Consider the following 27,738-nt stretch of genomic DNA (forward strand, 5'->3'; position numbering starts at 1 on the left):
GGCAGTTTTAGAAAAACACACTCAAAGATTTGAGAAGAGTGACAAGTAATACAGTATGTTGCAAAATATGAAATAACATCAGCTGGAATAATGTGAAATTGCAGTAATTTTCTAGGGAAGGAGAATAAGTTGGTTAAAGAAAGGCCAAGGGTCTCTGAGGGGAGGAAAGTCTCAACATCTCTGAACTAACAAAAAGCATTTCCTTGAAGTTTGTGAAGTGCTTGGTCACCTGTCTGAGTGAAAAACTTAATCTATAAGTAATTTTCCTGACCTTTGCTGTGAGTCCAGACAGGTATATAATGATACTGGGGCTATCATTTGTCCCATATTTCTCTCTCCCTATCGAGCACAGGCTTATCAACTTTTTGTGTGTTTCCCAGGGAGATTCAGGCTTCTCTGCACACTAGAGTAAGGTCTTATGTTTCACTATTCCATGTGAATGGACCTCAGCCATCTCAGTGAGCATGTCTTCTCGTTGGGGTGTTTCTTCATACTTGAAACCTGGGTCATGTCACTGTAGTGAAATGTGATATTTCTGACAAAGTGTGACTTGTATGATTTGTTTACCAGAACCTGAAGAAAATATTTGTTCTCAGTTCCTCTTTCCATGGGTCTGCCCACCATGATCCAGCTTGTATGGCCAGAAATATTTCAATGAGAACAGCACAGTTTCTCAGCAGTGAGGTCTGCATTAGCTGAGCTGGTTGATAGTGGGATACAGAACCTGCCTCTGGCAGCTCACGAGTTCAAACCCAGGCATCAGTTGTCACAGCTGTTAAATTTGGTGACACTTCACAGCTTTGTGTGTGTTGGCTGTGGATCCATCTGTGTCTGCAGCACAAACAGCGCACATTGACACTCTTGCTCAAAATCTAAACTAAAGTGAAACATTTACTGCCTTTTTGGCTTTGTTTAAAAAATGTCTCAAAAAACGCTGTGGAGGTAACACAGGAGGAATATTGTGGTTGTTAAAATCAGATAAGTTCCACCACATTTTTCAGTGTGTTTTGTTTTGCAGTGTGAATTTCTCACACTCCCTCACGATCAGCTCCATGATGGGAAGACTCCTGTTGGGCACAGTTACCTGAGAGAGGGGAGCATTTTTTGGCTGGTTTCTGTCCTTTGGAAGGGAGGTGTACTGTGGCAGCAGGAAGAGATGTTGTTTCAACATAGGCTGTGTCCACAATAGGAGGTTAATATCTGTAGCAGCAGAAGCTGTTTTATGTAAAAAGTGTTGAGGTTCCTAACGTAGCTGACACATCCATTCCCCTTCTCTTAATGTCTCACCTCCCAGGAAGAGCTTGTGGTCCTCCCAACGTCGTGGATGCTCCAGCTCCACACATCCCCCTTCTGTGGTGTTGGGGAGCACCTTGTTCTGTGAGAGCCTCTGTGAGAGGGTTTGTAGTGGTTGTCTGGTCTGCCTGGGGAAGACCTGGGCACTGCATTTGAATGCAAGAGGAATGGATAACGTAGAAAAAAAAACCAAAAAAAACCCAGAGTAATAATAAATAAACTTGCCCAATGTGTTCCTGTTGCTCACCAAGTTACACATGTGAAGAGTGTTCAGTTGTCTTAATCCTCTAGCTTCTGGTGTTCAGGCTTGGAATCCATCCTTTTCAGTGGTGGCAATTCAGTGTTATCACTGAGTGCCAAATGAAAGGTAGAAATCGTTCAACACTAATTTTACATTTTCCTGACAGTTCTCTCTGCCTGTTGTTCATCACTATACATCTTTTAACATCCTAAACTTTTCCCTATATCAAAAAGCCTTATATGGGCCTCACCTAATTCTTCTTTTAATAGTTTTGGAAAAAAATAGATAAAATGGTAGTACCATATGTGGTGGGAAGGTAAATCATCCCTAACTGAAAATTCCATGGAGGTGTGCTCTTGTTTAGGAATATGAGTCATGCCCAGGAATTTCTTCCCTGTAGGTACATTGTACCTGGGCCTGAGCAGGCTGGTGGGGCTGGCAACTCCATGTGTGGGGACTGGGAACACTAGGGATTTATTGCAGCTGTAGCTCATTCAGCTTCTACTTTTTAATAGCTCCTTTCTTATTTTCCTGTCTCACAAATCATGTAATGAGAATTCCATTTAGTCCCTCTTTGCCATGTTTTGAAGAATGAGGTTTTTCCTTTACTTTTTTTTTCCTCTGGTTTGTTTACTCCACTTTCTGGGTTTATTGTAAATGTAGAAGGCATTTAAGAAAGAAGGGACCTTCAAGAGTCTAATCCCGGCCGTGTCTGCGGTGCAGAAACGTGCCTGAGTCTCGGGGTGTGCAGGGTGTTTGGTGCTGGTGCGTGGAGCTGCCTTGGGGTCGGGATGTTGCAGTCGTGCTTCAGCTCCAGCTTTTCACGGTGTGGAGGAATCGCAGCATTGCTCCAAGGGAGGGCTTGGAGCGGCCAGCTCCTGACAGAGAAGCTGCTGGAAAGGGAATTAAAGTGCAAACATTGCTTAGGACTGTGCTGCCCCAGGTAGCTGGAGGAGTTTGGCCATCGCACGCCTCCCTGGCACAGCCCAGGGCCCGGCCGAACCGGGCCAAGGCAGAGCTGGGTGTCACAGCTCCTGGCCCGATGGCATGTGGGGTGAAACCCGAATCCTGCCTGTTTGAGGAAGGAAGTTCATGTACATGTTTAAACTCGGTTATTTTGGCTGCCAGCGTGTGTTAAGTATTGTAGTCTGGTTTGTGCTTGTTTCAAGAAAGAAGCACAAATAGAATTCAAGTAAAACCTGCTCGCTGCCAGCTGAGACACAAACTTCTGTCATTGAGAGGATTGTAGGTAACTGTTGCTAAGTCCATTAGAGATATTTATAACCCCAGGCTGGATACCCAGGATGTGAAATGAGCCAAAGAACTCTCTAGCAGTAGTGTTCAGATAAGTTGAATAGTTCCTTGCTGGATAAATACGTACTCACCACTTACAAACATTACATTGCTTCATCTTTTGTCTGCCTAATATTTGTTTCGGTTGCAGAAAAAATCAGGCAAGTTGTAGTACAGCAAATGTTAAGTAATATTTTCATTCTCAAATTGGAGTTTCACTAGTATCAATCTTCTTTCAGTGTTTTACAATTTTGTCCAATTATTTTTTACACACACTTGTTTATAGTCTAGTCTTGTTTAGTTCTTACCCAGGAAATGTTAGTCTTACCAGAATATTTTAGAAGACTGCTGTTTTATAAAGTCACATTGCAGAATGCTTTACAGGTTTTCAAACTGTGTAAGTAGCATTCTAAAGAATGTGGTTTACATCTTTGAATATATTAAATCCCATTATATTTTAGTAATTACTTAGTTCCTAATTCCTCATAGTAAATGGTTATCCATTGTCAATTAAAAACTTGGGTTAGTTCAGAGTAAGTCTCTTCTGCATTTCAGAGTTTTTTGAACTAAGAAGATGAGAAATAAGAATCTCAATTGTGTAGATGTTTATATACTCAACATATATAGTTTAGGGAGTCCTGACTATTTCAAGGCTGTAATGAACCTTTGCAGAGAGTTCATAGCACAGGTGATTGAAAATTAGTTTCAGTAATTGGGTTCACTTGAGACCGTGGTTGTGAGTGGCACAAAAGCATTGGGATGCTAGAAAAGGCTTGAGAATAGCAATGCTCAGGCCTCAGCATTGGTGTTTAGACTCGAGTATCCTCTTCTTGTGCTTTGCAGAAGGGCCAGGATGAAGAAGGAGTTTGCTTTTGGATTGGGTTAGGGATCAGTTAAGCAATCTGGACATCCAGGGCAAGAAGGATTCGGTTAACTATAGACTGGTCAGCATCACCTCCATCCCTGGAAAGGTGATGGAACAACTTGCTCTTGGCACTATCTCTAGGCATATCAAGGATGAGTGGGTCATTAAGAGCAGGCAACATGATTTTACCAAGGGGAAGTCATGTTTGACCAACCTTATAGCCTTCTGTGAGGAAGTAACTAGGTGTATAGATAATGGTAGTGTGGTAGATGTGGTTTATCTTGATTTCAGTCAAGCATTTGACACTGTCTCCCACAGCATCCTCATAGATAAACTGAGGAAGTGTGCTCTTGGTTATCAGGTAGTGAGGTGGATCATGAGTACGAGAGTTGTGGTCAATGGGACAGAATCTAGTTGGAGGTCTGTGACTAGTGAAGTCCCTCAGGGGTTGGTACTGGGACAGGTACTATTCAATATTTTCATCCTGAGAAAAAGCTTCTTTCCTGTGAAGTGACAGAGCCCTGGAAGAGGCTGCCCAGAGAGGTTGTGGAGTCTCCTTTGCTGGAGACGTTCCAAACCTGCCTGGACACGTTCCTGTGTGATGTGCTCTAGGTGACCCTGCTCTGGCAGGGGGGTTGGTCTGGATGATCTTTCCAGGTCCCTTCCAACCCGTAAAATTCTGTGATTCTTTGTGATTCTGTGACACACTAGATTGATGGGCCAAGGCCAGTTGTATGAGATTGTATGCAGCGTCTTGGCTTGTGACAGCACTGGTGTGGCCAGCAGGACCAGGGCAGAGATCACCCCCCTGTGCTGGGCACTGGTGAGCCCACAACTCGAATCCTGGGGTCAGTTTTCGGACCTTCACAACAAGAAGGACACAGAGGGGCTGGAGTGTATTCAGGGAAGGGCAGTGGAGCTGGGGAAGGGGCTGGAACACAAGTCTGCCCAGGAGCAGCTGAAGGAGCTTGGGGTGTCCAGCCTGGAGACAAGGAGGCTGAGGGGAGACCTGCTGACTGCAACTGCCCGAGAGGAGGTTGGAGCCAGAGGTACTGATCTCTTCTCCCAAAGAACAAGTGAAAAGACAAGGGGAAATGTCCTGAAGTTGCTCAGGGGAGGTTTAGATTGGATATTGGGAACAATTTCTTCCCCAAAGCATTGTCAGGCCCTGGCCCAGGCTGCCCAGGGCAGGGATGGAGTCCCCATCCCTGGAGGGATTTCAAAGCCCTGTAGATGTGGCGCTGAGGGATGTGGGTCTGTGGTGGCCTTGGCAGGGCTGGGTTAATGGTTGAACTCAATGTTGTTAAGGGTGTTTTCCAAGCTAAATTATTTTGTTATGATGTCACAGAGATAAGGGAATTCTTGGAATGCAGTTGGTGGGACTGACTGCTTTGAGCCCTGCTCTGTCACAGTTTGTACGCTGGGAATGGAGCCTCTGGTGACACCCAGCTTCCCTCCATCCACCTCTGGCTCCCTGTCCTAGTCAGCTTCCAAGGTATGCTTTGTGTTCTTCTCCTGCACCTGCTCTGTTGCGTTACTTGGATGCCCATTGATTTAAACTGGCATAAAAATGAAGTAGTTGTTCTCTGTTAGCCCAGCGAGCTGGCCCGGGCTTGGAGGGGAAGGCAGACTCTGAAATGAGTGTGGGAAAGAAAGGAGGAGGGAGCAGGAGCAAGCCACGAGGTTCCCTGATGTCATCCTACCGTATCAAAGTACTGTTGAGAAGTTTGCTCTGATTGTTACAAATTCTTGTACCTTTTTTCCAGTATCTTTCTGATTTTATTCCCCTTTTACCACTTCTCCTCAACTTCTCAGCATAAACGTGTTTCCTATACACAGGAGACCTTTGCAGGTACAGGCTGCCTTGTTGCACTGTTCCTGTGCCTGGCTTCCAGGGCTTTCTGGCAGGAAGGACTGCGAACATAAATTCAACATGTGGAATACAAAGAAGGACCAGATACTCCTCCTGGATGGCACAGGGCTGGGTGACTGGCATGTTGGAGATCTGGAGGAGCCTGTCATGCTGTGGCTTTTGGAACCCATTTGAAACCAGTTGAAGCTGGGATGGCTGAAGTGTTGATGGCTCTGCTGTCTGCTTTCCTGCTCTGCTCACTTCTGTGTCTTGGAGACTGCTGCCTGTGATCTGGGTCTCCTTGCCACAGACAGGTTGAAGAATTTCAGAGATTTGTAATTAATTCCTAAATAGGTTGATAACACTGCTAATAAAATTCCCTTTCCGAAGTATGGAAGGACTAGAGCTCCTTGGAGAGTTTTAGGAATATTTTCAACAACGCAAAAAACAGTGTTGTTTTTCCTCTAACTTCATTCCAACAAATTACCAACTATTTAACTTGAAACACTGGCAGATTTAAACTATTTGCTTTAAAATTTTGTCTCTCAGGCCGTTTTCTCTCTCAGGCTGTATTTCCTGCTAGGGTTATGAATTAGTTCATCTCCCACATACAAGAACACTGAGAAACTTCATATGTAATTGTTCTTCTTTAGTAAGTCAGACCTAGTAACAGACATATTTATTTTACATCTTTGTATTGTTATTTTTGTCTTTCTAGTGGCAAGGAGTAGGAACAGCATATTGAATTAAAATCTTCAGGGACCTTTTGTAATTATTTCTCTGCATTATTTTTTCCACATACAGTAGATTCCTTTAAATGAAATGCAAATTCTACTGCAATTATTAATAACAAAAGGATACTCTGGACTCAGAGTTTCAATGCTTCTGTTACTAGAGGGCGCAAGACTATAAGGAACCGGTTTTATACACGTAGGCTGTGGTTTCTGGTGTCTTTCCTTCAATCTCCCATGTCAGTCCCCTTTTGCTGTAGCTATTAAATCGTTGAAGAATCTGAACTTGTCCTTTTCCATCTGTGAACAGTTATTGTATTAACTGCTGATGAAAAATGCTGGACACGTACCTATGAAAAATGAAATCCAATGTTTGCTGGCAGTTAAAGCAAATATTATATGTAACTAGACTCTTGCACTCCTGACAATGCCAACTGAATACTTTTTTTGCTAGACCTTCTAAAAATAGTGTGGGTAGTTATGGTGTTCTTGGTTAGCTGGAACACCTTGCAGTTGCGTTTGAGGTGTATCTAGCTGTGAAGAAGTGCAGCTGGGTACAGTTTTCAGGCTGCTTTTGGAAATGTAGTCCCAGTGTGTCTGTGTCTGTGATTCACACCAGTGCCACTGTTGCTTTTCCTAAGCAAGTCAGGTGTTGTGACATGACTTGTATTTTAAATATTGTAGATTATCTGTTCAGCAGTGAGATACATGCTAAATGAACTTCAGGACAGCAGATGCTCATTCTTATCGTGACAAGCATAGGTTTTTCTTTAAAAATATGCTTTTTGTAATTACTTCAGCTAGGAAATGTGTATTACTTTCTTCCCAGTATTTCTGTGCATTAAAATTAAGATGGATTTGCTTCTAATGCTTTTTCCTGCTCCTGATCCAGTATAGACATAATCTGGAGCACATGAATAGTCAGTCCCATTCAAATCAACCCAAGTATGAGCTTCAGTCAGCTGGAGAAGGTATATTCCTCAGTCCAGAATAGCAGTTACATTTGTGCAGAAATTGGACTGTACCAGCAGTCCAGTGGAAGGTTTGAGATAAATGAGACACATTGCCTGGAATGGCCTTTTACTCTGCTTCAATAATATTGCCCTTGCATGAGTCTTCCTGAGGTCTAATTGGATTCCCAAATAGAGTGGTATTGGAGATCAATCTTGGGTTCCTCTGTTGAGCTGCTATATCCTCACCCATATTGAGTGTACAGTCTCATTTATGGTTTCTTCTTCTGTGAACACTTGACATGAATGTAGATTTATGCCTCATCTCAAATTTAATGTAGAGACTGAAAATGAAGTATTGTGAGGAACACAGAGCTGGAAAGGACTGCCTAGGTCGTTGGGTCTAGTCATTTGATGCTGGAGACACCAGGTACCACACAGTCCTCTTCATCCTACAAGCAGGTAGACTTTTTGTTCCTACTACTCAGATTGGAGGGTTATGCAAAAACCTAATTGACCTCATGGTTGGATGTATCCGTGGCCAGATTATATCCATTTGTTCTCCTGCCAACGTTAGGCTTTAACGTAAATAGCTCTTCCCTTTGATTTAAATTAGGCCATACATATGGATGTGGAAGCTGGGTGCCTTGGAACACTGTCAGCATTACATAATTTTTTAAATTCATGATCTGAAGCTTAATATGGTTCTTTAGTGACTTAAGTCTTCTTGTTTCTCCTTTTCCAGCTGTACATGTGGCACAGATGAAGATGAGGCTGAGGACGCGGAAGGCTTCTCAGCAGGCACATCCCATCCACACCCAGCGTGCACTGAGGGCCAAGAGGAAACGCTCGGAGGTGGAAGAGAGCCTACCTGGGGGAGGGGGGAAACCACAGAAAAATGAAACCGGCTTGTTGTCTTCGATCAAAAAGTTCATTAAAGGAAGCACAGCCAAGGTACGCACGCCAGCAGCCGCGGCTGCTCCGGGGCTTGGCTTGGGCCTGGGTGCTTACGTTGGATTTAAACCCATCTCTGTTAGGAATAAATACATGTAATGCCTTCACGTAAAGAATTGGAAAGCAAGAAGTTCCTCTGCTAGTTGTCAGGTAACACATAATTTTTAAAAAGCAGACTTTCAGATCCTGGAGGAGTCAATTGCAGGCCTACTTAAGACAATCCAGCACATCACAGAATTTATTACCTAGGTATTTCTTTGTGGAAGTGTTGGTGTAAAAATTCTTGAATTTGGGAATTGCCAGTACTGGCAACTAAGAAAAGCAGATCTGTAAGAAAAAATTGCTGTTAAGTAAACAATTTTGTTCAGTTCCAGCAGTCAGGATATTGATGTTATGTAGCTGTACATTTTAAAGAATAGCCAAGGAGTAGCCAAGAAGTTGGAACTGAAGACTAGCCAAGAAGTCAGACCTTAACTAAAATGTGTCCCAGGTTAACTAGATGATAAATAAAAATTATATAAATCTAGATATATTTTCTGGGTTTTGAACTAAGTGTTGAAATGACAACTGAGTAACAACTGAGGTTGAAATAATTTACAGTAACAGCGTACTCTGAAGTTGTCAAAAAGAGAGTGCAATTTAATATTTCATGGCATGTGTTAATTATCTGTCATGGAAACTTTGATTTACCAACAAAGAAATACTTCAGTAAAGATATATGGTTAAATCTGCTTACATTTTGTTGTTCATTAAACCAGGAGAATTAATCTGTTTTACATTCAGCATCTATATTGGAGCTCAGTAGTGCAACATTTTGGCTGCAAAATCACTTTCTTCCCCTCATCTCTCCCTCTCTCAAATCTTTGGATTACATTTCAATCCTTTTTTTTTTTTTTCTTGACAGGTTTTTTAATATAAGATGTCCACATTTTTCTCCTGTTTGCTTTCATGTCCTCTCCTGTGCCTGTAGCAGGGCTTGGAGTAGTCCCAGTGGCATCAGCATGGCACAATACTGATACTGCCAGCCCATCTTCCAATGGTGCCTTCACAAAGTATTCTTGTGGCTGCCATGGAAACGTTAGGACTCTCGGAGATAGTCTGTGTGTGCAACTTGCAGAGTACTTTGTTCCTGGGTATGCTAAAATCTAAATCACCACAGAGGTTATATGGATTTATGGCAATAAAATGTCTTTGGAACACATGTGTCTTGGCAATTTTAATCACAGTAATAGGTTATTTCTCTGGTATTTTGAAGGTGTCTTATTAGGAATACTCTTTAAACAAACAAAACCTGAAAAAAAAAAAACCTTACAGGTATTTAATCAGAAGAACCAGAGACTGAAAGGTGGCTCTTTGGATTTGGATGGGGACTAGGTCTGATCCTCAGGTCTTTTGCTGACCCCGTGCAGGGCAGCAGTAGTGAGGAGTGTGCAGTAGCTTTTGCCATCTACAAAAGGACAAATCTGACAAACCTGGAAAAACTGATACATGTCTGTGTACAGGAAGTACTGTTAGCATTTGCAAATGGTTAACATCAGATGTCCTCTGAAGTAGTTAGATTTTGGGGGTTTTGGCACTGCCAGAAATCACATGGCCTTCAAGGTTGTTGTCACTGCTTCAGGACCAGCTCAGGCCATTCCTCAGTATGTGCATCCTTCTGAAAACAGCCTGAAGCAACCAAATGTGTATGTCAGTGTAACATGGCCATGTTCCTGGTGGCAGTTATTGGTAGTAAGAGGTTATAGTGAATTGAGTAGATCACAGCATTCAAATAGTTTGTTGCATAAATCCATATAACAGGTTTATTTAATTCTGTATCTCTGCAATACAATTTTCAGTGTATAAACCAAGTAACACAATAACATTCTATCTAATCTCACCTTTGAATTCTGTTAACTAGTACAAGGTGGGCTCAGCAGTGTGAGCTTTCCCACCACATGGTGGTGGCTCCCCTTCTGGAGGATGAAAGGGATCTCCAGATGCAGGGAATTCTTCATGCCTGTGCTGATACCATCAGCCAGATTTCCTGCTTCCATTGTAACTTTTGTAATGTTTCCACTCTTGTTTTCTATACATCAGCATGAGAGCGCAGCCCATTTTATGAAGGCCAATGGAAAGCTTTTAGAAGTTAATTAATTTAGCTCATTTTTTTTTCTGCTGGTGTGGAGCATTTGAACAAATGACCTAGAAGATGAGGTGCCTTGCTGTGCTTGTGCCAGCTCAGTGAGCCACCCATTTTCCCTCATTTTGCGGATTTATGATATATACTACTGATACATATTACTAATTCTAAGTGGTGGTAATTAGATTGTTCTCACCAAGGTTGTTGGTCGAGGATATTGCCAGTAGGAAGCTTTTGGTTCCATCGATGTTCACTTCTGATGTGGATGTTAATAGATTTCCTTGTGTGTTAGTGCTTCCTTTAGCTGCTGTGCTGTTAGCATGGGAGTTAGATGAATTGTTCTAAAAGGTCTGTTTACTTTCTTTATGGAGCACGCAAACTGTTTTTCTCTTTTCTCTTTAAAGATGTGAAACTGCTGCTCCAGAAAGGTAATACTGTAATTCTAAAATTGAAGTTTTAATTAACTTTTATATGGTCTGTGGCCTTGTTATTTATTTTGATATTTAATTGGGTTCATATTGCATTGCCTCACACCTGACATTTCCACCTGCTCTGTATGGTCATGCTGTAGATTTCAGATTGCCATCTTACTAAGTTGTAGTAGGTGCTTTGGGGAAAAGGGGAAGGAACCTGTCTTCAGCACCTGTGCTTATGTGCAGAAAATGTGCAAATGTGTTTGGTTCTGTCTTGGTCATGTCAGTGCCCTAGGGGAGAACAGGCATTTGCTGAAAGGTAAGAGGAGCCATTGGGTCATAACCCTTCCTTGCACCAGTGTTAACTGCTCAGGTTTGTGACCTGCAGCCTGGTACAGGTTGAACAGCAGCACATCCTGGACTCGTGGACAATTTAGGAAGCCACTTCACGTTGGGAGCGTGGTGGACAATTCCATATGGGATATTGTCATGCAGTTTACTTCTTGGGTATTTAACAAGCAGAGAAATAAGTCTGAGATAATTTCAGTTGCCTTGTCCCTCCATTTCCCAAACTCCCCAGCACTTATAAATATTTATAAATTGACTATCCAGTGAAATAGCACTCAGAGACAGTTTTCCTGTCGCACAAGTTCCAAGTGCAGTTTTCTTTCCCAATACTTTGCTATTTTCCTTGAGTTGTGTCAGTTTAAGTGAGTTTAAAATCCCATCTGGCCAGATACAATTTGCATATTCTGCATCTGGAAGTGGAAGGTAAACTGATCTTTGGTGAAACTTTCTCTAACAGCCAATGTTTCCTGGTGCTGTTTGGTGCAGAAAAGAGGCACTATTCAGTATGTTTCTTTTTTGCCCTTTTCTATTTTAAGGAAGAAAGAGAAAATCCTGCAAAAAGAAGTAGAATTGAACGGGATATAGATAACAACTTGATTACATCCACGCCTCAAGCAGGAGAAAAGCCTAATAAACAGATCTCTCGAGTACGACGGAAAAGTCAAATGAATGGAGGTGTGTAAATGTTTCAGTCTCTTGTTGCAAGTGAATGGTGGTGCCATCGTTGTGCAGCTGCTAGTGCAGGACATTCCTGCAGTGTGGGGGTTCTTGGGGCCTCTGTGACTGACCCCAGAGACAGCAAGGCTGGGCTAGTGGCACCCACATGAGACTCTGAGCAACAGTTAGAGCATCACTTCTCAAACATATCCACTGTATCTTTGTAAGAACAATTTGGGTATGTGATCATGACCAGCTGTTTTGGAACTTAACTTTTAAAATCATTATTCTAAAAAAAGCCAGAGATAATTATGATGTAGCTCTTCCCCCATTTTCTCACAAAAAAATGAAATATGACTTCCCAACCTGTGACCTTTGTTGGAAGTAACCAAATGTCCCTAGGTGTTGAAAGCACTTGTCAGAGACACAGGTGGGTTCTTGTCATAGAATCTATAGAAAAATGCAGATCAGAAGTGACCTCTAAAGGTCACCTGGGCCCAGCTGAGAAACAGGCTCTCAGCTCCTCTGGTTTTGTAATGTGAAGGTTTATTTAATTCTGTGTCCTTTTGTGATAACAACTACAAATCATTTTACTTCGTAATTTTATTGATGAGTGTGTGTATGTGTGGAGAATAATGAACTTGATCTTGTGCAGTTTTGGAGGTCCAGCTGTTGGGGCTCACTTGCCAGTTCCCCTTGTGTCCACCTGGTGGAGTCCCACTGATCCTGCCGGGTGTGCTGTGAAAGGTGCTCAGCATCTTCACCTCTGGCCTCTGCCATCAAGCCTGTTTAAAGGATTAAAAAGCTATTATTTGTTAATCTACAGCATACTTTAATAAACAATGAGTGCTTCCTGATCTGTAGTGTTGAACTTCAGATGGTGTTAAAAATTGGCATTTCCTTTTCATTTTGATATTAAATAGCTAGCTCTTTGATTTTTTTAGATTGTTAAATGCTTGGGGCTGGTATTTTGCCAACCAAGTTGAACCATGAGCAAGAGGGATTTTTCCTACAATAAAAGAGAGGATGCAACTGTGAAAAACAGAAGCATGGTGTTACACTTCAGAATGTTTCTTTTCCAGAAGCTGGAAGTTATGAGATGACAAACCAGCATGTAAAGCAAAATGGAAAATTAGAAGATAATCCTTCCACTGGCAGCCCCCCACGAACTACCTTACTGGGAACTATATTTTCTCCTGTTTTCAATTTTTTTTCACCAGCAAATAAAAATGGTGAGTATTATTTTAAAAGCAAATAGTGTTAAAGCTAAGAATGATAGATTTTTATTTTTAAAGAAAAAGCTCTTTTGAGCATCAATGCACTTTTCATTCTGATTTACAGGCTAAGTGTTACTACAACCAGATAAAGGGTTCCTTAATTCTTACAAGGGTTGGTCGTTACTAAGAGAAGTAGTAAGTTTGTATACATTAGGATATTTTCCTAGGTGTAAGCATTATGGCTTTTATCTTCTGTTTTATAAAAATAACCAAAAAAAAAGGAGGTTAAAAAAATAATGTTAAGTTCCTTGTCCCAAACATAAAGGCATTTGTCATGGCCTTCATTTTGGTTCTTCTTGTTAAAGAATGCAGCCATCCTCAGTTATTCTGAAACACTTTTGGAGTGGTTAGCAATGACAATCAGCCCAAAGATAATGACCATGAGTGTACTGAAATCTTCATTCAGGAACGTCAGGATCAGATTCTCCAGGACAAGCTGTTGAAGCTGAAGAAATAGTCAAGCAGCTTGATATGGAGCAGGTAGATGAGATCACTACAAGTACAGCAACGTCGACCAACGGAGCAGTGTATGCCAGCCAGGCAGGGCAGGTCAGGTCTGCTGTCAACAATGGCTTAGAAGAAGTGGAGGAAGCAAATGACCGTGACCTGCCACCACTTACAGGTAAGGACTGGGTGCTCACCTTGGCCTCAGGTATTGAAGCTGTGTGTGATTTTTGCTCTTCGGGAAACCCATGCACTTGCCTTTTGTGTAAATTGATACTTCACATGTGCTTGGGGCATGCAAACAGTATTAATATTGATTTTTATGTTTTATAAACAAATCCTTTTTATGCAGCAGAGACCTTTGGCAGGTCTCATCTATTGCTGCTGTTGACCTCATAACACTTCTTCAAATGAAAACAAAGTTTACAGAAGAAAGGTATTTTATTAATATTGAACCGTCTCACCTCTATATTAAAAATACACACCCTAGACCTGCTTATCTTGACAGAGACACTTGCAACAATTTGATACTTAATATTAGAACAACATAGTGAGGTGAATGAGAAACGCCTGGATCCTACATTAATTGTCTGTGTTTTCTTCAAAACACTTACCATACCTTTTTTTTGACAAAAAATTTTATCCAAAAATTCAGCTTCTCTTTTTGTGTGTGGCCAGCAACAAATTCTTTAGTTTTCTAAGTCCTCCCTAGACCCTCAGAACATGGGTAGTAAAGCAGAACTGAGGGGGTAGAGGTCTCCTTTCAAGTAAGTAAGTTTAACCTCTGAGTTGAGGGGCTGATGTGTAATCCAGACCTTCTGCTCTGGTCTGTTGCCTCGATCCAGAAGGTCCCCTCAGCCATGAGGTGGGCACGAGCTGCAGGCTGGAAGAGCTGTGCTGGCTCAGATCAGGGCTGGCTGCAGGAGCTCACTCCATCAGAGGCCGTGGGGATACTTTGCTGTGTCCTGTGTGCCTGGCCAGGTGGTGGATCTGCTGCACGATGTGACTGGAGCTCTGGTGGCCTCCCAAGGAGCTGAGCAGGCTGGCTCAGAGGGACAGGGGGAGCCAGAGGCTGGGGCTGCAGGGAGAGGTTTTTTTCACTCTTGAGGCACTTGTGTATCAAGTGCAAATTGTCACTTTTAAAAACTGCACTAATAAGACTAGCTCTTGTGGTTTTTTGTTTTATTTGTTGTTTTGGCCATTTTTGTTGAATTTTAGCACCAGTATCTCCAGACAGTGGCTACTCATCAGCCCATGCAGAAGCCACCTATGAAGAAGACTGGGAAGTCTTTGATCCGTAAGTGCTAATGTTTGTACTCAAAATACTAAATTGTTCCGTTTGGGATTGGAATAACTGAAGTTGGAACAGTTTTATATTGTGGTCATGAATTCGAGAAGCTCTTAACTTCAAAAAATGTGTAGATTGTTGTGGTATTTTTTACTTTTAAAATACTTGTTTCTTGTGCAGCCTTAAATATTGAAGTAGGGCTGCAACATCACCAGTTAAATAATGTATCTGCACTTCTACAGCAAAATCCGTGTTCTTTTCAGATACTATTTCATCAAACATGTTCCACCACTAACAGAAGAACAACTGAACAGGAAGCCAGCTCTTCCACTGAAAACAAGAAGCACACCAGAATTCTCATTAGTTCTAGACTTGGTAAATATCTTTATAAACACATGCTGAAAGCAGGGGGTGGTGTGCAGCTTTTCGTTTCTTTTGTCTGTTGCTGGAGTTGCTCATGCTTGCCTTAAACAAGAAGGCCTTGGTGAATATTACACCATTGTCATAGTATTTTTATTTAAAGATGGCCTGCATTTAAAAAACAATAATAGTGACAAGAATAGAATGCTTGCTGTATTTGTTGGATGCTTAACATCCTGTTAAAAACAGTTATCTGTCCCCATAAAGCTTTCCTGAATCCAACCTGGAAAAAAATTGTATGTAATAAATAGGAAAGTTCAGCTTTGTCTGTCTTGTGTCAAGATTGGGCAAGAATCTGTCTTCTACTTCTTAGAACATTCTTATTCTTAGGGAGCACAAACCACTTTGTAAAATACTCACAGAAATATTGTTTTATCCTCTCTGTTTTGAAAGTTGTTTCAGAGCCTGCTCATGATGTCAGGAGCATTGCTTTGTCACGGACAGTAGCAGTTGGCTTGTCCTCTAGTGGTCATTTGAATGGATGGATTATTCAAACTGACAGATGCAGATTTGAACTGAATGACAGGATAGCCTACGAAATTAAAATACCTTCTTATAATTATGCCCCTGGTACAAGTCTAAGTTATTTTTTTTAAAAAAACAAACAACAAGAATACTGAAATGTATAATTCATTCTAGGAATTCCTTTTCAATCTTGACAGCAGGTGCAGAGAAATACATTTTCCAGACTAAAGAAACCTACCTAAAAATGAGAATAAAGATGCAGAAAATGGCTTGTATACTCAGTATTCTCTCCAGTCTTTCCTTTCTTTTATGCCACCTTTTTGTTTTCACTAGGATGAAACGTTAGTGCACTGTAGTCTAAATGAGTTAGAAGATGCTGCACTCACGTTCCCAGTTCTTTTTCAAGATGTCATTTACCAGGTAATTCGTGTGTATAAAAAAATACACACCTTTTTATTTTGTGTGAGGTATGAATTTTTGCTCTGTGTGTGTGTGTGACCATCTTGTTTAAAGAGAGAAGTGACTGGCAGCTCCCAGCTGCTGGGGCTGTGGGCAGGGGGTGGGTTGTCCTGCTTCAGGAGCGTTGCTCTTGGCACAGCCCTGCAGCAGCAGCCTGCTTCTTGCCAGCAGGTGGAGGCAGGAGCGCTGAAACCTTCATTTCCAGGGCTGTTTCCCAGGTGCAGCTTCCCTCAGACTGTCTACTTTCATCCCTTGAAGGGAAAGCCCATCCACACTGCTCTATCCTTTTGTTTGGTATGAAAGACATCTTCAGGGCCCGGCATTAACCATCTCTCTCAGCTGTCAGTCTTGCATAGGCTTTGCCAGCACCAGTTCTACCTCTTTACTCCCAGAGAGAGACCACTGGGTAGTCAGAGTGATATTTCTTTGTCTTGTGGAGACTGCTAGATGTAGGTTCTTATCCTGCTGTTAGAGGTGCTGTTAGTTGTGTGTGTTTCACACTGACCTACCACAGAGGATGGGAAGGAGGAACTCTCTTCCAGCAACTGCCAGAGGTGCTGCACTGACCCAGGCTGTTGTTCTCAGGTCCTTTTGTGTGATGTACCTGGGAGCAGCAACAGCTTCCTCACCATGTAGTTGGCACGGTATTGGACCCCTCTATAGTATCTTTGGAGAATGAGCCAGTCATCAGGCACCTTAAAAGGACAATTGTCAGGTATTTTTCCTGATTTAAAAAATGTTTTTCTTTGCTGTTCCATATAAAAACTGAAGCAATTTTTAAACATGGGTTTATCTTGTCTCTTATTTGGTGACAGCCATGTGCAGTAGTTTCCTCCAGGCTGAACTTGCAAGGAGCCTTAGAATTAGTTCTTTGGAGGTTCTTGACACTAACAGCACCAGGAAGACTAAAGCTTCATTTTTTTCCCTTCTTTCTCTTAAAAGATCTCAGTATGATGTATTTTCTGCTGTGCGTAACTGATCCTTCTAGTGACTGATTGATTATGCTGAGATCTTAGCAGGATTGTGCCTTCAGGAAATGGCAGTCAGTGGAAGGAGTGACTGACCATGTTTCTAAAGCTGTATTTATCAGCACTGTACACAAGCCTGTAGAGCCTTGGGACAGGGCAGTTACTGTCTGGGTCCTGGATGAGTTTCCTCTTGGCTTTCTTAAGAGCCCAGCCTGGATTTGCCAGGGAACAGCAGCTTCCTGCAGGGCTGAGAAGGTTGGCCACTGTCTTTGAGCACTCTCCTGGTCCCTGTATTCTGTTTTGCTGGTTTTACGTCTCACTAGACACTGACAAAGCATTCAGCTCTTAGTAGGGAAGAGATAATAAGCAAGGCAGATACTTTAGGGATACAATTAAGTTAATCTTTAACCAGAGCATAATGTGCAAAAAGACATGCAATCTCCTGTGAAAAAAAGCTGAAAACATATTTATTGGTATTTAATACCTTTTCTAGTGTTTTTTGTAAATTATTAGCTATTTATCATTTTTTACAAGGTATTTTTTGGCTTATCAATTTGACTATCATCTCTGGCATAGTCCTGTATTAATTTCACGTCTCCATATTTCATTCTGAAAGTCATTACAGCTGGCAACAGAGAAGCAGACACTAAGCTGTCCGAGCAAAGTAGAAGTCAGCAAGTTACTATAAATAAATTATTGCATAATATAACCCAGTGCAAACAATGTGAGTGAGAGAGAGATGTTTCTGAAGATGTTTTCCAGTAGTATCCTAACTTTAGCATGTAATTCTGACTAATACTGCAAACGTGAATCTGGGTTCACAGCATTTATATTTTCTTACCCGTCTGAAGACCTCAAGCTCTTGCAGTAGTGTGGTGATAAAACAGGTGCTTTCTGGAAGAAATGACATTTCTGGCCATTGTAGGGTGCTACATCAGTGGGAATCAGGTGGACTTGGATTCTAGAAGTTCTGTTACAAACTGCAGCTGAACCCTCTTGGCCCATGAGTCAGGCACCAGATTCACACCCAGTAACTCTGCTCTGCTGCTGCATGATTTAGTGTTTGTGATAAAGGTTCACAGAAATAGGGGCTTGTTTGCTACGAAGTTCTCTCTCACAGTTCTCCTGGAGTTATGCAGAAGGAGCCAATTTAATGTCTGGGTATAGAGCAGTGTTCTGCACACTCTGAAATTGCTGTGCCTTTCCAGCACTGACATGGAGGGGCTTTAACACTTTGCATGAGCCACTTACTGATTTCTGTTTAAAAACATAATTAAAAAATGCTGTGAGGGGGCTTACTTGTGTCAGGCTTTGACACAAGGAGTTTGTTTATGTTTTCTTGGTTGAAAAAATCATGCTGGTGTTTAAGTGTTGGACTTAGTAAAAAGACAGCCTGTGCAAAACTGGAGTTTTCCTAAGTACCAGATCTGTTCAGTACACCAGAGTGTACTCACATCTGCCTGGGAAACGAAAATACATCGTCCTCTCTTAATCCGTAGAATTTAGACTTTGTACTCCTGGTATTACTTTCTATAATCAGATAAGCAACTGATCTTATGAAGAAATTGATCTTTTTTTTATCTTGGTAAAGAGGTTTTGTTCTGTTGCTGGCTTCAGGCCCCAGACATGAGATCATCTCCTCACTGCCCGGGTACCTTAGCGGGCTGCGATCAAAAGTTCTCCAGTTGAATCACATCTTTATGGATCTGTCATAGAATAATTCCCGTTATCTTCCTAATTCTTGAAAGTTGTTGTGGAACTCCCTAGGTCACTTGTAGGTTATTTGATATAGTGTTACATGTTTTCCATCTTACCATGGCCAACAAGGCCTCAGATGCTTTACTTTGTTACTGCAGTGGAATGAGCAGACAGGGCTTGGGAATTCTGTCTCTCCCTTCTAATGAACTCTGCTCTGGCCTGGAAATAACAGAAGAGCCATCAAGCTCTGGATCTGAAAGCCAGGAAGCTCTGGTTTATCTTGGGCAGCATCCACAATGAAATCAGTTTGGGAAGATGTAGCTTTAGTTCAGCAGAACCTCTGGAATGGCCCTTCTGCCCCTTGGAGAAGTGCGGCTGAGCCCCAGGCAGTTCTGTCCAGTTGGGAACAGTCTTGGCTTGGGTCACTGGACACATGGTCCAGCCACAGGGAGCTGGGCATGGTGAGTGTCTCTGCAGCTGCCCAGAGGTGTCTCCTGCCCTCTGTCCTTGCAGCAGCTGCTCAGGCTGTCTGAGGGCAGAGCAGGAGCAGTCAGGTGAGCCTGGTACTGCTGTCCAGCCTGCCCTGGGGGCCAGGGGGTCCTGCCATGGGGCAAGGGCTGCTCGTGGAGGGGCAGAGGGTAAGTGCAGCATCATAGGGGCAAATTACCTACCCTGGCTCTGGTTTTCACCTTGGAAAATGATGGTACAATCATCAGGTACAGAGATATACGACAGGTATTCTGAAATTCTTGTAGTTGCAGAGATTTTAACACCAAGGGGAACACGTAATTCATTGGGGTTTTTTCATGCAGCAAAAGGGATGTTTCCTTCCAGTTCCTTGTCAGTGGGCAATCTCTGAACCTCAAGGGTGGGGAAGGGGAGTGTAAGGCTGACCTTGTCTCTCTTGAGCATGTGTTGTCACTGTTGGTTCAGGTCAAACCCAGCTCTGTGCCAAGCAGCAGGCCAGGCTCAGATCCACACCTGGGTGTTGGTGTGTGCCCTCAGCCTGCCCTGCTGCCGGGCCCCTGCCCTCCAGCCCCAGAGGTGGCACCTGCCTCTACGGGAGACCGGGGCTCAGGTCTGGAGGTGCAGGAGTCTCCTAACTTGGTATCTCTTCTTGTGAGTCTGCAGGTTTTTACAGGGAATAATTTATGTATGTGTGCTGTTCTGTGCCATTGGAGTTTGAATTTATGGAAATTTGGAAACAGCTAAAGCTTTTTTTTTTTTTTCTCTTTAAATAACTTCTGACACCCCCATATTCAATTAGTGGAAGAAGGTTATTAAGATCATTTAGTTCAAGCGCTGGCACATTTGCTGGTAAGTGAGCTGATGCTGCCATGCTGGTGAAAGCTGATTCAAAATGTTTAGTCAAAGCAACCTGTTTTGTTTTTTCTTTAAAGATTGTCCAACTTTTTATATTTTAATTGAAATTATTTCTAATTTCACTTTCACTTACAGCTGCTTAGCTTGCAAGTTAATGAAAGATTGTTTTAACTGAGTTGTTATTGTGTCAGAAGTTGGTATTTGCTCTTTATTTATATTTTGACCTAATCTTTACAAGCTGATGGTAATGCAGGGGCTAGTCCAAGTATTTTGAATCTTCAATAAAACCCATCTCTGCTGCAGGTCTATGTCCGGTTAAGGCCATTCTTCCGAGAATTCCTGGAACGTATGTCTCAGATTTATGAGGTAAAAACAACTAGATATTACCTTTGAATTCAATTTTTAAAGTATATTCACATACTTATACCTAAAGTAATTACCCTTTCCCCTTTAATCCATAGATCATTCTTTTTACTGCTTCTAAGAAGGTGTATGCAGACAAGCTGCTGAACATACTAGACCCCAAAAAGCAACTGGTCAGGTAAACACAGATGATTGTGAATGTAGCTGTTGGGAGCAACCTAACTGCTGTTTCCTAACAGATGTGACAGGGAAAGTGGTGGTGACATGTGTGTCTCACTGAACTGATTCTTTATGTTATTGTCTGGTCTAAGAGTGAGTGAAAACAGGAATGAAGTTATGAGTTCCTGCTGCCAGGCAGTTCCCCTTTGGCCAAACCCCTTCCCAGTCATTCTCTGCTGCATGTTAGGCTTGTGACAGGGTCCAAAATGTGCTGGAGCTGCTTTGCAACACACATCAGAAATACAGAAAAATGAACTGAGATTCTGATTACTTTTAAACTATTAAAAATGGATTTATTATTTATAAATTAAGAGTTGTATAGTTATCCTGACAATCAGCATCTGTTGGGGCAGGCCAGCAGGGGGTGTCCCAAGTGAGGGAAGTAAACAGCTCTGCCTGATTAGAGCCAGAGCTGCATAAAATCTGTGCCTGGGACATCACTGGCAAAGTATTTCCCTGCATCATTCTGTTGTACTGTTCTTCAGTGAAAACTTGATTTTCTGCACATAACAGACTTACTGTTTGGACTGAGTGGCTACATCCATTGTTTTCATTTGGCAGTTAAGGCACATGGTAACTCATTTTCCTTGGGAGTGCAACAATGCCCTGTGCCCTAGTTTTCATCCAGGAACACTGTATCTTACTGCTTGTTCTGATGTGGCAGGCACGACAGGATCCCCTCCTGGTTTTGGTAGGCTGGCTTGCCTCTGCCTTTGGAACAGGCAAGCGGGGCTAGATTTTCAAAGAATTCCAGCCCCTGGAATGTCTGAGCCCAGCGGGGTGTACGAGCAAGTGCCATGTCTGCACTTAGGGAAAATGAGGCTGCATGTGCACCCGTGGTGTTCCAGATCCTTCTCCAAGAACAGAATGCCTGTGATTCAGGACTGCAGTTTCAACTGCATCAGGGACAGGAAAAAAGATTATAAAGTAGCCAAACAACATTCTAAGAATTGGCAGAAAGATTCATGTGATGCATTAATTTAGTGTGATTCATGTGCCACTGAAAAGCTGACATCAAGGCATGATTAGTTTTGACATTAGGCCAAAGGTAGACGTGTCAGGCACTCCACACGTGTGGCTCAGAATCTATATATAAATCCATTCCCTGCCGAGGCATCAGCTTATTTTCCTCCATGGCAACATTAGGAATTCAACCCCTTTGTGCAATTAAGCACACTATGTACAGCTTCTTCAAACTTCATTTAAAAATATAAGCAGCCTTAAAGGAACAGCATTGTAATGCAGCTTTGTAAAACTCAAAATCTGTCCATTTCACATGATTTATTTTTAAATCATAATTACAATGATGTTCCATGAAATCTTGGTTTTATTCCTGGTATTTTTTTTATTCTGAGTCGGTTTAGTCTATCCATCTGTTGACTTTTTCTGCTGTAATAAATTAAAAGGGAGTAGGCTAATCGGGAATGAAGGAGTTGATGGAATGTTTTGGCCTGGAGGCTTTTTTCAAGCTCCAGTAACTGGAACAGGTTAATTGCCAGCAGAGGTAACACAAACCAGCACATCCTTCCTGTGCTACTCTGTGTCCTGGTGGGCAGCACAGGGTGGCGTGTGCTCCACGGCTGGAGCACAGCAGAGGAGCAGGGAAAACCCCACCATGCAGAGCTCATCTCTGATCCTGGGGCCTTGCAAAATCGTTGGGTTATTTGGGGTCCCTTGGACAACCCATGTGCCAAAGTGGTTAGAAAGCAAGATGTAACAAATGTTTGTTACACCTGAATTGAGCTTTCCTGTTGAAATACAGGCAACTCCCTGCAGAAAGGAAAAAAAAATCTTTCCCTGTGCAGTGCAGGTGATGTAGTTTGTCTTATTAATCAGTATTGTACTTTCATCACAGGCATCGACTTTTCCGCGAGCATTGTGTTTGTGTGCAAGGCAATTACATAAAGGATCTAAACATCCTGGGTAGAGATCTTTCAAAAACCATCATCATTGACAATTCACCGCAAGCCTTTGCTTACCAGGTGAGGACACTGCTGGCAGCAACCTCAGATGTGGCAACAAACCTTCTGGAGAAGGACACTGAAACGCTGCTGTTTCATTTAACTTCTTGTTTGGGTGTTGGGATCAAGTTTGTATTGAAATTTACCAATTGAACTAACAAATCACCAGGGTTTCTTACTTTTATTTTCATGAAGGGCAACTGCAGACTGTTCTTACACAAAGTGTGGATGTTTTTGTAGCTGTGTGTCCAAAGGAAGGAGGTCTCTGGGATGTGAATTTTCATACAAAATTTAGAGGAAAAATACTTTAATTAATAAATTATAACTAGGAAATTGTTGGGGTTTTTTTCCCAAAAAGGCTGTTTCACAGGTTTAGCTGTGTGTCCAAAGGAAGGAGGTCTCTGGGATGTGAATTTTCATACAAAATTTAGAGGAAAAATACTTTAATTAATAAATTATAACTAGGAAATTGTTGGGGTTTTTTTCCCAAAAAGGCTGTTTCACAGGTTATATTTTTAGGCAAATGAAGTATAAATCCTGTGTTGATTATTTATTTTTGTTTTCCTTTAGCTTTCAAATGGAATTCCTATAGAAAGCTGGTTCATGGATAAAAATGACAACGAACTCCTAAAATTGATTCCATTTCTGGAGAAACTTGTAGAGCTGGTAAGTGTTCCCTTTATTTGGCTCCCCCATCTGTAATCCCCCAATATGGCAATTAGCTATTTGAAGGGTTTTCATGTGTTTTAAGACTTTTTGAGTCCCTGAGACTGAGATTGCTGAAAGTCACATCTGTCTCTTTTTGAAAGGGGTTCTCTGGGCAGGAACTCAAGTATGCGTAAGGACTGAGTTACATGGTAAAAGACAGAATGTCATCATTCCTAGCTGTGCTCTAATAAAAAAATGGAGAACTTTAACATCAATTGTAATGAAATGGAGAATCCTTAGGCATGTAGATGGGATAATGCCTGTTGTTGGCTGTGATGGTGCCTTTATTCTTAAACTGCAAATAAATTACTGTGGAATTGGGAATGTTATGTAGTTATTTTGTAAGTCTCTTCTAACCACATATATTAGTGGCTTATATTTTGTTACCAGAAAATGCTGGTGTTAGGAAACGGGCCCTGTTAAAATCTGCTTTAGAGATGTGTTCCTTCTCCTAAACCTGGCACCTTTCTTTCCCTCCTACAGAACGAAGATGTCCGACCTCACATCAGAGACAGATTTCGCTTGCATGACTTGCTACCCCCAGATTAAAGCCTTTTGTCCACTTATTGAAGGGGGAGAAAGTGCAGGACCCTTTTGGACTAAAACAAAACATTGCCATTACTGTTGAAATTTTGCATTTTTGTACCCCGTCTTGCTTTTCTTATCTTTGGTGCCCAACAATAATCAAGGGTTACAGGAAGAGACTCGATACCTGAGGTGGAATCCATTCAGTACGATACAGTACGACGCAGTCGGTAGGCTAGAACAGAAAAGTCTTTAGAACTAGTGCAACTCCAAGGAAATTTTTTTATGTACAGGACATCTGCAGTTTATAAAGAATTCTGTTTCTGCCACCAGCAGTTTGACCTGTAGAAACACAGGATTTTATGATACAACAGAGATTGAAAATGGACTCTGATTTTCTCTCTGTTCGGTGCTCTAAGTGGGTTTGTAGCCACTTTTCTGTTACTTTTAAGATTCTCATTTCAACAGGAATGGCCAGTAAAAGTTGTTTTATTTTTCCTGTTAAGGTTTATAACCTTTTTACATTTTTGACCTGTATTAGATTAGAATTTCATTATGCATTCCTTTTAGTTGAGGCGCTTCATAGATTTTCTGGAAATAGCCAAATTTTGTTAGTTTTTTATTAAACAGTTGGATGGCCGTTTTCCTGCTTCGTCTGCCTGCATCCTGTATATTTGTTTAAAAATATTCTCTAGTTTTAGTCCATGTAAGTTTCATTTAGAAAGGAAAACCTTGCATTTATATTTTCTTTCTGTAATATTCTACTGTAGTTGAAATCTTTTCAAAAATCAAGAGACTGGCTAGATAAGAATATAAGAATTACTAATATTCAGAATATTTTAAACCATTGTGATGGCATGTACTCTGGACAGACGATATCTTGCAGTGGCACAACCAACTGATGGACAAGGAATACCTCAGACTATGCTGTGCATGCAGATCTTGCAAGGAGAACTAGTTTGGTCACCTCCTAGGTTTGATGCAATTCAGTTACTGCTGCCTTCTGTTTCCTCCAGGATTGAAGTATTCTGCACAGTGGCTCAGTATTTCCAGGTGTGTGGCAGGGGCTGCCCGTGCCCCCTGGCACTCCTGGCTACAATCAGCCCCAGGCTGGGGGTGCCAGTGAGGGGACAGGCAGTGGCCCTGCACAGTGCTCCCGACACTCCCGCAGGCAGCCTGCTATCATAGTGGTTTCTATGCTCTATGGAAATAGTCTCTCAGCCTTGGGTCTCTAATGCAGCCACTACAAGAGGTGGATATTTTTATAATGGTGTGTAATCTCCTTTTCCGGAGGCTTTTTATGGAAGGTATAATTTGTAAAAGTTAGGATGCTTTGCCTCTCGACTGCATTAACGCGCCACAGGCTCAGACTGTTTGTGTGTAAAAGATGTCACAGAACGGCACTTTTTCTAAAGAGAAGTTTGATATTTTGTATGCTTGTTAAGAAAGTACAGTATTGGAAATTAAAGGTGGACAACTCATAATTGAGAAGTATGTCAATTAATTTTTTATGTATATTACCTGTTTACTTGTACAATTTTATTGTACAAATTACATGCAGCTTCATTTTCAAATGAGTCCTTAAAATAAGGAAAATCTTTTTAGGAAAACATTTAATTTTTGTATTTTTGATTTTAAAAGGCATGAGTTATGTCAACTTTTTCCAGTGTATTAATGAAGATTTTAACTTTTCATCAGGTTGAGTGTTTTCTTACTATATTATCTGTTGTGTATGTAGCTAGCACATTGTGTCACTGAACTGTTTAAAGAATTAGCATGTAGAGCAAGCCTGTTTTGTGGAAAATCCTTATTCATTAAAAAAGCAAATCATCATGGCAGATTTTCTGCAAAAAGTGAAAACATTTGCAATTCAGAATACTGATTTTTTTTGTATTTAAAGAAAGGTATTTTGCTTGCAGGAAAGAAATACTACAGATTCATTTTAATGAGAATCTTTTAAATGTATTTATCTTTAGGGCATCTGGGCATCTTTACGCTGTTTGTCTTATGTCTTTATTGAAATAAAATGTACATAACATGACCTTTATATATGCTCTTGCGCAGACGTGTGAACCTGTAACCAGCCCCTTCCCTCCTGTTTTTATGTCAATAAGATGGTTCTGGAAATATTTATAGATTCTGAAAATGGTCAGCTTGTATTTGAATTGCTACATGGTTTGCCAACTCTTTTTTTAGTTGTTCCTTAACATGTAAATCGAAATCTGAGAATTTTTAAAATGATTTTAAATTAGTTTAACAGTGCATCCTGGTTTAATGTGGAATTCTTCCAAATTTCTCCAGGTAATTGACATAATAGAGCTGCTTTAAAATTCACCAGTTACCAGAATTAAGCTAATTTTGTTCAGTAGTTCATCGCTCTTGTCTGGCTGTAAAGAGAGACGATGATCTGTTCCAAGAATGTCCTTCCACACATGGGTCCTATCTTTGGCTCCAACCATTCTCCAAGTGCTTTCTTTAGTTAAGGAAACCAAAGCATACATTGCACTTTACAGCTGTATCTGTGTTGTGATGATCAGATCAGTGAGGGAAATGGAAATGTAAATTGAGGGATTTAGTTCTACATAGATGCACAACAAAAATAAGAGGCTGCTTAGTAAACATATTAAATATTAATATTTTAATGTGCTGCAAGTCTGGTATTTATCATTCTGAACCTTCTTTGCAGAATGAGTCTACCTTCTTCAAAGTGTAAGTTCCTAAAAATGTCAGACGCTTCTGGCGTGAAAGGTCTTTGCATGAAGCAGAGTTATAATCTGTCAGGTTTTATTTTCCTCTTGCTGTCTCGAGGGTGAGACTTGAATGTTTCTCTGAGATGAGTCTGGGTCAGACTGTGCACAGCCAGAGTGACACTGGCAACGGGGGGAGGCTCAGCTGTGTGTGCTGCTCGAGCCTTGAATGGAGGGCTGTGCAACTTCAGCAGTTAACCTTGCAGCTATATCATTTACTCCAATTTTATGTATGTCTAGAAAACACATCCTATTTCTAAAGTCCTTTATGATTTCATTTGTGGTCTGTTGCTTGATCATGGTAATCATGTGTTAACTTTACATGTCCATGTGTATTCAGTTCTAGGTTTGAGCATTCTTAGTTCTGACAGCAAAACAACATTGTTCTTACTTATTTTGGCAGTACGTGTTCAATTTCTTTTTTTTACTGAAGTTGCTATAGAGCTTGGCTAGTGTTCACCTTGCTATTATTGGCCTCCTTTCCACCTTTGATTCATTTCACCTTCCATCAGTGTAGGAAAACATTTTTTCGTTACTTTTGAAATGTATCAGCCTGAATGTTTCAAACCCTGATTTAAAAAATCTCCCACAAGAGTGGCATCAACCAAAGGCACATTCAGGAGACCTGAAAACAAAGCACTTAAACATGTTATCAGGAGGAGTCTGGTCTGTGAGTGCTGTGCACAGCTTGCTGTGTCTCAGTGTGAGGAGCAAGTGTCCTTTCTGAAACCCCTTTTCCCCCTCCCCAGATGAGGCCCCTTTCCCACATTATGGTTTGAGCCCTGCTGGGGAGGGGGACCAGGAAGGTGAGGAGGAGGCAGAGGGGGTAGAAACCTCATCAGCCTGTCCTGAGGGCCACAGTCTGGAGCAGCCTGTAACAGTAGGGCTGGCTTGGTTGGTGAGGGAACCTCTCCAGGAACAAACAAGCACTGTGACCCTGCTGAGTAACTGCCCATATTCCTTTATTTTTCCTCCTGGTTCTGGCCTCCTTACAGCATCACACTGCAAACTGAACCCTTCATTCTGTGTCTGACCCTGCTTGAATCAACCGTGTATCGTTAGCGTGTCGCAGCTGGTGATGAGACTCGTAACTTCACAAGTCAGGTGAAAATGAAGGGGAGCCCCTGCCTCTGTCCCCGGGAACAGTGGCTGCT

At 41.6% G+C, this 27,738-nt stretch overlaps 1 protein-coding gene across 1 annotated transcript; it reads left to right on the forward strand.

Annotated features, from left to right (window-relative positions):
• Positions 1-7,973: 7,973 nt before the first annotated feature.
• Positions 7,974-25,876, forward strand: CTDSPL2 (CTD (carboxy-terminal domain, RNA polymerase II, polypeptide A) small phosphatase like 2). Its single transcript, XM_010002826.1, has 12 exons — positions 7,974-8,179; positions 11,599-11,737; positions 12,802-12,951; positions 13,403-13,618; positions 14,659-14,737; positions 14,992-15,103; positions 15,947-16,033; positions 20,365-20,427; positions 20,523-20,602; positions 22,499-22,625; positions 23,175-23,270; positions 23,796-25,876. The coding sequence occupies exons 1-12, from the start codon at positions 7,988-7,990 to the stop codon at positions 23,859-23,861; spliced, it is 1,407 nt and encodes a 468-aa protein (XP_010001128.1). The 5' UTR covers positions 7,974-7,987; the 3' UTR covers positions 23,862-25,876.
• Positions 25,877-27,738: the final 1,862 nt, after the last annotated feature.

The sequence above is a fragment of the Chaetura pelagica genome, unplaced genomic scaffold (genome assembly GCF_000747805.2).
Source record: "Chaetura pelagica isolate M959 unplaced genomic scaffold, ChaPel_1.0 scaffold658, whole genome shotgun sequence".
Taxonomy (NCBI): domain Eukaryota; kingdom Metazoa; phylum Chordata; class Aves; order Apodiformes; family Apodidae; genus Chaetura; species Chaetura pelagica.

Coding starts and splice junctions, on each gene's coding strand:
- CTDSPL2 (XM_010002826.1), top strand. CDS start 7,988: ATGAAGATGAGGCTGAGGACGCGGAAGGCTTCTCAGCAGGCACATCCC. Junction 13,619..14,658: donor TGACCTGCCACCACTTACAG/GTAAGGACTGGG, acceptor GTTGAATTTTAG/CACCAGTATCTCCAGACAGT. Junction 22,626..23,174: donor CGCAAGCCTTTGCTTACCAG/GTGAGGACACTG, acceptor GTTTTCCTTTAG/CTTTCAAATGGAATTCCTAT.